This window comes from Cynocephalus volans, chromosome 4 (genome assembly GCF_027409185.1).
Source record: "Cynocephalus volans isolate mCynVol1 chromosome 4, mCynVol1.pri, whole genome shotgun sequence".
In the NCBI taxonomy this organism is placed as follows: domain Eukaryota; kingdom Metazoa; phylum Chordata; class Mammalia; order Dermoptera; family Cynocephalidae; genus Cynocephalus; species Cynocephalus volans.
Genome location: NC_084463.1, coordinates 148,360,731 through 148,371,910, shown reverse-complemented (window position 1 = coordinate 148,371,910; position 11,180 = coordinate 148,360,731). Strand labels below are relative to the sequence as shown.

General features: G+C 34.5%; 1 protein-coding gene across 1 annotated transcript; it reads left to right on the top strand.

Moving 5' to 3' along the window:
- Positions 1-9,947: 9,947 nt before the first annotated feature.
- Positions 9,948-10,868, top strand: LOC134376896 (olfactory receptor 5T2-like). The gene has a single exon (XM_063095472.1). It carries the CDS (start codon positions 9,948-9,950, stop codon positions 10,866-10,868), a length of 921 nt encoding a protein of 306 aa, XP_062951542.1.
- Positions 10,869-11,180: the final 312 nt, after the last annotated feature.

Here is an 11,180-nt window from a genome sequence, read left to right as displayed (position 1 = left end):
CTATCATCTCTGCTTTCCGAAGGGCTATTTCCACAAGCCACCTTCATGAGAATTAAAATGCCCTTTCAAAGAAATTATTTAGAATAGAAGTAGAATCCACTAAAAATTGTAGGTAGGGATTTAATGATATAAACTTATAGCTTGATAGGAAAATGTGTTCTAGTATTCTATAGCTGTCCTAGGTATCTATAATTAACAATAACTTGTTGTGTCTTTTCAAATGGGGAGAAGAGAGGAGCTCAAATGTGCCCAATAGTCAGACACATTAAATGTTTGTCATGATGGATGTGCTAATTATCTGCATTTAAATATCATACCTTGCAGATACGGGGACCAAAGGAAAACTTCACCCCTGAATGTTCATTAATAAAAACTACTGACAAATTTAGGTGAATATGAAGAAAAGGCAAAACAACTTATATCATTTAATGTGCTTGGAGAAAGCAAAGCACAGGGGAATCACAAGAAAGTAATGTCCTAATTTTCCAGTGGGTGCAGAGCATGTATACCCACCTTCATAGGGAAAGAGGAGGTGGAGGTATAGGAGTAAATGACTCTTCAGAGGGTGCAATGAACCTGAAGAACATACAATGGCATAGGGCAAAGCTACTGGCCTGCAGAGCAGAAAATGACTGGTAAATGATTTTCTTTAAAATACTGAATGGGAGCAAAATATAAGATATAATTTAGTCCCAGTGTGATGGCAAACTCCAGTCTTTCTTCCTGTGATAGGAGTTAAGATAATGAAAACTCAGGGAAAGGACCAGAGGTAATGTCTTCTTCTTTGGCAGGTCCAGGCTACGTAGTGTGCTTTGGAGAGTGACAGAGAATTGAGAGACAGAAGGTGGGGTAATGATAGAGAGACCTTGAGGCTGCTTCTTTAATTCAGACTGTCATAACACAATATTTTACGTAAAACAGCTATTTGTAAAACAACATTCCCCTGTCTGAAGCTTTGCTAGAAGCTTCAAGCATTAAAAACTGAGTTGGTGGCTGTGGAGAGGGAAAAATTGAGCTAGTAGCTTAATGGTAAAGGATCTCACTTCATCAGTCTCCCATACTGTGGAATAGATAAGTCTAATTAAATAGCTGTGTCTCATTCTAGAAGATGGTGTTGCAGATGGTTTCTCAAAGCTAGGCCTCTATACATGATGTTCTTAAATAAAAGGCATTTCTGTGGAACCAGAAGAAAATGACAAAGCCATTGTCTGGATCTGTCTGTAGACTAGTCTTTGGGTCTGGGAACTCTGAAGCATCTTCTGTTGGAGTAGACTGGTATTGCCAATCTGACAGATTTTTCTCTATTGCAGTTTGTGTATACAAAGCTTGTCCAAATATAAGTTGTTAATCGTGATTTTTCTTCAAAGCCAAGATCAGTTCAGCCTGCAGTGCCTTAGGAAAAAAATGGAAGCTTCACTTTCTAGTGATTTCAAGTCAGAAGTTTAGAAGAAAAAAAAATCTGCAACATTAGTCTGTAGAGTTGCAGACAAATACTGGAAGAAATTCAAAATTTAGACCAGATAATAAAAACTCAAAAACCATGAACAGGGCTAGAATCTGATAACATATGTAGTATAGATTTCTTATTCTGACATATAATTTCTCTCTTTACAAGTCCCTTGTTTCTACCAAAGACATCTGTGACAAGACTAATTCATTTGCAAACTAAGTGTAGTGTCTAGCCTGATTATTTGCATAAAGTGCAGCAAGAATAATGATTTATCATATTCTTTTTAAATTGGCATTGGTGACACTTTTGTAAGGAATTTTAGATTAGACCTTTAAAAGCATTTCAAGTATTAAGAAGCCAAGCTATAAATCTGACTCCGATTACCTGTAAGAGTTGGGTGAATTCCTCTCTTCTGGAGTTCCCCAAACTATCGAGTCTCCTAGGCCTGTCAGGTGGTATTATTCTTTACTCACTACAAGGTTAGGAATGCTGTAATCATGTAGACATGGTATCCGGACTGTCTTTCCAAGGAGCTTTTTACTGACTTCAAAAAAGGTCAATCTCAATTCCTTAAAGCAGTTTGATCATATCTGAAAATATGACATTCTAATGAAAGCCTTGGTAAAATAACCAGTGTCTCCAATTCTGTTGTGTTAGGGTTTTTTGTTTGTTTGTTTTTATTTTAAAGCAGATTCTTATTGATCTTATGCAAATAGCTATATCACCATAAAATAAGAATACTAACAAATATTTTCAAAATCCAGTAGGGATCATGTAGAGGGAAAGATAAATGTTTCAGTTTTGCTCAGAAATGTATACTTTACCAAATAGCCCAAAAGAGAAAAAAAAAAAAAAATTAAAAGTCTGAAAAACAAAACATTAAAAAGTAATCAGCAATGTTTCAAACAAAAGTTAAGAAAAAATCCTTTTAATCTTTTGTTAGTTCAATGCCATGTAATTCTTTCTTCTTCTGACTGATGTTAGATTAGCAATTTATGATTCCAATTTTTCCATTGGAATTATTACCCAGACCAACTGAATAGTTTCAAAATTGTCAGCACAGTCTGTGTTGCACAATACTTATTAGATTCTTTTTATCTTTTATAAACTTCTTTGAAGAATTAACACTTTAGGATTTGTAAAGACCTTTTAAAAACAACATTGAAATAAAACAATTTACGATAACATGGTTAAAGACACAATTGACAAAATATTTAGTTGTGTCCATGCCCTACAACAAGTTTCCATAAAAGCTATAACTATGACTGGTAACATACCAAGACATGTCAGAATTTTAGGAATTTCATACGTTTTGGAGCACACATTAAAAACATATTGAAAGGGCCGAGCCCGTGGTGCACTCGGGAGAGTTGCAGCGCTGGGAGCGCAGCGACACTCCCGCCGCAGGTTCGGATCCTATATAGGACTGGCCAGTGCACTCACTGGCTAAGTGCTGGTCACGAAAAAGACAAAAAAATATATATATTGAAAAAAAATTTAAAGTTACTTACTGAGAGAAAAAGAAAACTTAAAAATTTAACACAATTTCTTAAAGTAATTAAAAGACCCAATAAAGACACGAAGTGTTTCTCACTCCCCCCCCCTTTTTTTCTTCAGTTACTCAAAAGTGGACATACATTTTTTACTATCTCTTATCAAGACTAAATGAAAATCTTATTTACAAGAGAAAACAAAATGTCATTTTTGTACCAGTGGACTGCTATACTTAAGCTAATTTCAATAAAAGCTTATAATAAACAAATATATATAATTTCAGTTGGGTTTGACCACACAAAACAAGATTTCTATAAACTTTTCATTACTTTTTCCTATTATATCTACTTAGTTTTGCTTCTAATGTTTCTTTTTTTATATTCTTTAAATTTCAAGTACACTTTAAATATCCGTTAAACTAGAAAATTTTTTCCTTTAACAAAAGCCACAGCACATCTTCACACCCTTTTCATAACCTTCCTTACCAAAAACATATTTTATTTTCCTCACATCCTACTTTCCTTAAACACTCTGTACATATGTGTGTGTGTGTGTGTGTGTGTGTGTGTATGTATATCAGTTTTAATTATATATTAACTATAATTAACTCATAGTAATCCAAATTTCCAGCAAAAAACCTAGGAAGCAAGAAATTTTGAACTGTTTTATATTAATATTTATAGATAAAACCATTCTAATTTCTAATTTCCATTTCAAATTAAAATTTGTATAATCATTTAATAGATCCAAATATATTTAGATTTTTTTAAATATCACATAAAAAATTTTCAAAGTCTATAAATTTAAACTTATGTATAACAAATAATATTTCAGTATTGTAACTAAGAAATGACTCAGACATTTATGGTCACCTATTACTTAATTTAAAATAGCATGACTTTAAGATTTTAAGCTAATGAAAATAATTTTTGAAACTATGACAATTTTATTTGTAAGCATTTAACCCACTCACATTTGTCTAATATACTCATTGCAAGCTCTACTTTAATCAACCAGCATTAACTAAGGCCTTTGAAATACTGGACATGGATCTCCTTTCCCTAGCTGTTCTGTGTCCCAAGTAATCACATGGCACCTAGGTCCACATGGCACCCAGTGCAGCCATGAGGAGCCCAACACAGAGGCTACAAAGATAAGGTCTAAAGGATATTTTCCCTCCCAGCATGGAAAGAGGGCTGTGCTGAGACATACCGAATTTTGTCTCACAGCTGATGGCCCGTGTGCTATGGACACATTTCCCCAGGCCTTACCATGGTCACAAACCTAGACCCAGAATTCAGAGGCTTAAAACCAAAGGCATGCTAAGAAGCAGCCATTCCTCACAGCACGTAGCTTATAAACAAATTATGTACCAAACATATAATAAAAGCAAAAATTTTATAACCTTAAAACTTCAGAGACAGTATACGTTTGTTTAGACCAATAGACAAACCTAGGCAAAAATGTCTGAATTAAATTCTGAAAACATTTCTACTTTATTTTACCAACAATCCTAAAAACTAAAGTCATATGAACTTGAAAAGCATCTACACTTAAATGCTCATTGAGAACACATTATTTGTAAGCCAATTCGGTGCAATGCAGTCAACACACAGCACAGGTACAGACATAAACATGTAGATCCACGTACAGCTTACAATATGTACGTGCATACATAATAAAGCAAAGAAACAAAAGAAGATCTTATAGGTTTTGTTTAAAATGTTAGCAATGAAACAGATAAAATATAAAGCTCACTAGTAAAAAAAGGACAGTTGGATTTAAATTATCTGTCTGTAAGTGAAGCAACTCAAAGCTTCTCTGCTCCATGAGGCCAAGCCTTCACCATGTTTTAGAGAAAACAAAGTAGCAAATTTACATTGCAAAGCACAGAGAAAGAACATAAGCCTTTTCAAGGAATTTGGTGTATCAGAGGAAACAGGGAAAGATTAAAAAATAAATGACAAGACAAGGTAGAAATTCACTCTAAGATTTCTGGAGATGATACCAATATGAGCCTAGAAGAAAATTCAGAAGTCTGTTCAAAATAACCAGTTGAATGCCAGAAAATCATAGTTTTGAGACCAACTATTTAGACAGGTTTGTTTTAATCTAGTTTTTGGTCTTTAACAGGGCTAGTGAGCTAAGGGCTGAGCCAATGAATGAACAAAGCCAAAGCCATTCAACTCTTGGGGCTCTGAGAGGAAGACAGCAGACCCAAAAGCAGGTAGGTTGGCATGTCATGGCAGCATTTCTCAGGAGGCCTCAGAGTCTTTGGTGAAAACACTAACAAGAGAAGCACATAGAGGGACTGCATAGTTAATAGAGGTCCATGAGAAATGGGTTCAGTCAAATAAACAGTTCCTTTGGAGAGAAGCAAAAATCCATAGAGAGATATGGAGGCCTTAAAGAAAATATACTCAAGAGCCAACCCCGTGGCTCACTTGGGAGAGTGCAGCACTGGGAGTGCTGAGGCCACAGGTTCAGATCCTATATAGGGATGGCCGGTGTGCTCACTGACTGAGCGTGGTGTGGGTGACACCAAGCCAAGGGGTACGATCCCCTTGCCGGTAACAAAAAAAAAAAAAAAAAGAAAGAAAGAAAAGAAAAGAAGATATACTCAAAATGAAAAAGTTACAAAGAAACCTCAGAATCCAGAGCCAGTACACTAGTTGAAAGTGGGCCCATTCAACGAGCTTGGAGAGAAGTTCAAAAAAAAAAAAAAAAAGAACAGAACACTATAAACTAACTTTTATAAATAATTTTCCCCTGAGTTAAATGAATTTTTCAATGGGTCTATAAATTTTTTCAATCCTAATTTCTGCCCAAGTGCTGTTAGCTAGTTTTCTAGATATTAACATTTCAGAATAATTTATATCTTCAAGAGATTAGTTCTCTGTGTGGGAATAGAACTTGGGTAGTGAATGTGAAAGCACTAAATTTTAGTCATTAGTCTTCAGTGCCAAGAAAGTTTTTAAGGCGAGTTGTTATATTGATTTTCTCATAGGTTTTTAAGAACAAACCTCTCTCAAAGTTTTCTTTTGAACACAGCCAATTCAAAGGATCCCTCATATTGCCAGAGACAATTCAAAGGATCCCCAACGTGCACCCTATTTCAATAGCAGCTCACCTAACAAAGACCAGGAGGTCTCACAAGAGGGCATAGAAGATTAAGGAGTAAGCCCCTCACTCCCTTAATCCCCAAAATGTTACTCCCATAGATAGGCTAAGATAGCAAAACACTCTTGTGGCCACAGGTGTTAAGAATGGGGTTGGACATATGGTGTCTCCAGTATCCCATGAATTTGTGAGAGGCCACCAGTCACAGACCTACTGATCAGGACACAGGGCAGGACCTCCTGAAATTGGACTTTTCCAGAGCTAACTAGGCAATAATAGTTGAGATGGCAAAAGCCACTTATAAATGGGATATTTTAATAGAAGAAAAACACTCCTGACAGCTTGTTATATTCAGAATAAAGAGCGTGTATTCTGGTTTCCCATTTAAATCAAACTAGCCACCAGATAGGAGCTGACACACATATCTCCAGATGGTGGAGGCCAAGAGAGAAAGCTCTCACTTGGTCATAGTCAAGCTCCAAGACATGAAAACAAGTGGTGAGAAGAACTTGTACAGCCAGCTTGAACAACAGGCTTACAGGCGTTCTAGGCCTGTGTTGTAAGCACAAGAGGAAGTTGTTCCCTTATCTGCCTAAAGTTCCAGACCTGCCAAAGAAGAAGACAACTAACTTTGGTCTGTTCCTTGAGTTTTCTTTAATTTAATTTCTATCACAAGAAGGGAGACTGGAGCCTGTCAACACACCTGGACTCATTTTATCACAAACTATTATCTTACATTTTGGTCCCATTCAATATTTTGAAGAAAATCATTTACTAGTCATTGTCTGCTTAGAGGGTCATGTGGACTTTGGCCCACACTGTTGTATGTTATCCAGGCCCATTGCATCCCCTAAGAATCATTTACCTCTACACCTCCATCTCCCCTTTCCCTATGGAGATGAATACCCTAATGGGAAATTGGGGCATTACTCTCTAGTGAATCTCTCATGCTTTGCTTTCTCCCTGGAGATTAAATAATAAAATTTGTTATGATTTTTCTTCTTGATCTAAATTAGTCAGTGATTTTTATTAATAAACCCTTGGGGTGAATTTTTCATTTGGTCTCTCCACATATACCTGCATGAAAATTTCACTCTACAACGTTTAAAAATATATAATAAAAAATAATAATAAAAGAAAATACTGGAATGTGAAAATTTTAAAAATATGTATATTACAAAGCTTCAATTATTTAACAGAGTGAGATTGCAACAAGGAGAGACATATAGATCAATAAACAGAATTGAGAGCCCAGAAACCATCCCAAAAATCCCACAAGCATGGCCAACTGATCTTCAATAGTGGTGCCAAGAATACACATGGGGAAAGGATAGTCTCTTCAACAAATGTTGCCAGGAAAACTGATTAGACATACACAAAAGAAATAAATTGGACTTCAGTTTTGTAAAATATAGAAAAACCAATACAAAATGGATTAAAGAATTAGACATGTCATGAAACTAAAATTTTTAGGAGAACATATAAGGGAAATGCTTCAGAACTCTTGGCTTGGCAATGATTTGGGGGATATAACATCAAAAGATAAGCAACAAGAACAAAATTGGTAAATGTGACTTCATCATACTGAAAAACTCTTGTACTGTAAAAAAAACAATCAGCAGAGTTAAAGGAAAACTACAGAATAAAACAAAATATTTGCAAAACATGTAACTAATAAGGGATTAATATAAAAGATATATAAGGAACTCCTACAACTCAATAGCAGTAATAATAAAAACAACAATAATAATCTGATTTAAAAATAGGCAAGGATTCAAATACATTTTTCTCCAAAGAAGACATCCTAATGGCCAACAGATGCGTGCAAAGATTATCAACTGCACTAAACATAAGGCGAATGCAAATCTAAAGCATTATAAGTAAGGCTAAATAGCTCTGTTCATTCTATAAGTAGTAGCATGTAGTGCCATATTAAAGAACGATTTACTTTTTTATCATCAAGTAAGTCATCGTATTGTATTTTGAAGCAGAAGATAATTGGAGCATGTTTCCCTCAGGATGTCTCCTGTGAGTTTCATCAACAGTTGGATAAGTGCATATAAGCAATCTAAATTACCCTTATTCATCCTGTACCTAACCTGTATTTGCTGTTCCAAAGGTAAGAAAAAAGTCTAGAAAATTTGAAAAATATTTTGGAAGATAGAAATGAATATGTCAAGAACAACTGTGTTGTTTTGTACTAAATATTTTAGCTACTAAACATAATTTAGTTCTTGCCTGTTGCATGTGTGAATTAAATATATTCATCAAAATCTGATTTATTTGGAGTCTGGCTAAGAATTACAAATGAACACTTTCTGGATCACAGAAACAAAAGATATGTTATGTATATGTTTGTAGAGGTAAATGGAAGTACTTCTAATACCGTATATTATATTTCATTTTCCTGATAGATGAAGACAGTTCAAATTAAGAACAGTCATGAATTTATAAATAGTGGAGCAGAAAACTTCTGACATATTCAACTATCTGGGGTCTTATATTTTGAGATATTAAGTAAAACAATGAATATTTCCATTAATTTTCTTACCTTGCTATGTAAACTAGTAATCACTTCAGATTAGTATTTTGTAAAGTTTCTCTATTTTTAACCATTTAAAAGTATCTAAAAACATCAATAATCATGTTTTGTTTTACTTCTCTTGAGCAGAGGGAAGGGGATCCAGCTGCAGAGTGAAGCTGTTGAAAGTTGCTAGAAAGTTGAAATAAAGTAAATGTGCACAAAAGTCCACTCCTACATCATTTGCTTAATAAGTGGCTGTTATCATTTCTCTCCTCTTTTGCAAACTTAGTGTTTAATCATTAAGCCCAACATGTTTGGAGTTTCATCCCTTGTAGTAAATGAGAGGTGACAATCAGTTTTGTATCTCATGAATATTCATAACCAATAATAAATAAATAAAATAGAATAAAATTGGAATTATAGCAATAGTTCACACTAATTTTAAAAGTTGATCCTGTACTATGAAATCTTCCAGAATTATAGTCATTTTCTTGGCATAACCCCGAATCTTTTGAAAATGTGCTAATACTGACTTCATCTTATCTTGTATAACTTTTGGCAACTAGTAGAAATGCCTGTGTGAAGAGAAATTCAGTTGATGTATCTTATTTGACCAAAGAAAAACTAAGCTGACAATTATGTAAAAATGAAATGATGGTGATGTGCATATGTAGATTGGGTATCAAAAGAACAAACAATTTTTTAAAATCTATTATTTAAAGAATAATTCAGAGACACAAAGAATGGTCTGAGAAAAAAATCTTAATCAAAATGTATTTCATAGGGTTTAATCTTCATAGTATACTCTATAGAACCAAACTAATTCAGCACATTCTATAATTAAAAGTAAAGATTCAATTTTGTATTTGCTCCAATCTTTTATAATAAATGTTATGATTCTCACTGTACAAATGTGTAGATTATAGCAAATAATTTTACACAATTGCTGAGAGATCTAAAATTCTGGTATGCTATACCAATGCTCTGTCCACTGATACACTCTCTCATGTGTTTGGATGTCAGCAAGATTTTTTTTTTAATCATTCACGGGTGTTTTAATGTTATTTAATATAAAAACAATTAATAAAATTCAGTGGTAAATTAGCCAGTAGGCCCGATGGTTTTTGAGATAGCAAGAATTCAGCCAGTAAGTGAATTAATCTCTCTTTGATTCTGAAGCAAATGGCATGAACACTTGTCACTGTCTTCTGATGTGCTGCTAGAAAATCATGAGTGCAAGAATGTGTATATGTGAAGGCATGGTTCATGCTCCCTTGATTCACAATATTGTTCATTGTTTATAGTGATATAAACTGTAATTTTATAAATATTTTCAAGTTTGTTCTGTGAGATTTCATCATGGAGAATGTCACTGAAGTTACCATATTTGTACTGATGGGCTTCACAGACAATGCTGAACTGCAGATCACCTTTTTCTTCTTGTTTCTAGCAATTTACCTCTTTACTCTCATGGGAAATTTAGGGCTGATTGTATTGGTCATTGGGGATTCCAGGCTTCACACCCCCATGTACTATTTTCTGAGTGTGTTGTCTTCTGTGGATGCCTGCTATTCCTCAGTTATTACACCAAATATGTTAGTAGAATTCATGTCAAAAGATAAAGTCATTTCACTCCCTGGATGTGCAGCACAAATATTTCTTGCTACTACTTTTGGAACCACGGAATGCTTTCTCTTGGCTGCAATGGCGTATGATCGCTATGTGGCCATCTACAACCCGCTTCTGTATTCAGTGAGCATGTCACCCAGAGTCTATGTGCCACTCATCGTTGCTTCTTATTTCGGTGGCATTTTACATGCTACTACACATACAGTGGCTACATTCAGCCTGTCCTTCTGTGGATCCAATGAAATTAGACACATCTTTTGTGATATCCCTCCTCTCCTCGCTATTTCTTGTTCTGACACTCACACAAACCAGCTTCTACTTTTCTACTTTGTGGGCTGTATTGAGGTAGTCACTATCCTGATTGTCCTGATCTCTTACTGTTTTATTCTTTTGGCTGTTTTCAAAACGCATTCTGCTAAAGGTAGGCAAAAAGTGTTCTCTACATGTGGCTCTCACCTAACTGGAGTGACAATTTATCATGGAACTATCCTCTTCAGTTACATGAGACCGAGTTCCAGCTATGCTTTGGACCATGACACAATAGTGTCAGTATTTTACACTATTGTGATTCCCATGCTGAATCCCATCATCTACAGTTTAAGGAACAAAGATGTAAAATTGGCAATGAAAAAAGTGTTTGGGAAAAATTAGTTTATCAGTAAAGTATGCATTTCACACTGAAAATTAAATTTTAAAAATTGAGTGATAATTTGTACCTCAACATCAAGAGAGTATGATGAAATATTTGTTTTAATTTAATAGTTTAACTCTGTTATTCTTGGATATTTTAAAATAAAGATCATTGCAACCCTCTACCTATACTGTTTTTACATTCAGAAAAAATAGAATGACCTATTTTCATTTTAGTATGTCCACATACACATATATTTACACATATGTGCATATATGCTTACTGATATATACACAATAAAACCACCCAGGCATGTATGTATATAATCATTA

Coding starts and splice junctions, on each gene's coding strand:
- LOC134376896 (XM_063095472.1), top strand. CDS start 9,948: ATGGAGAATGTCACTGAAGTTACCATATTTGTACTGATGGGCTTCACA.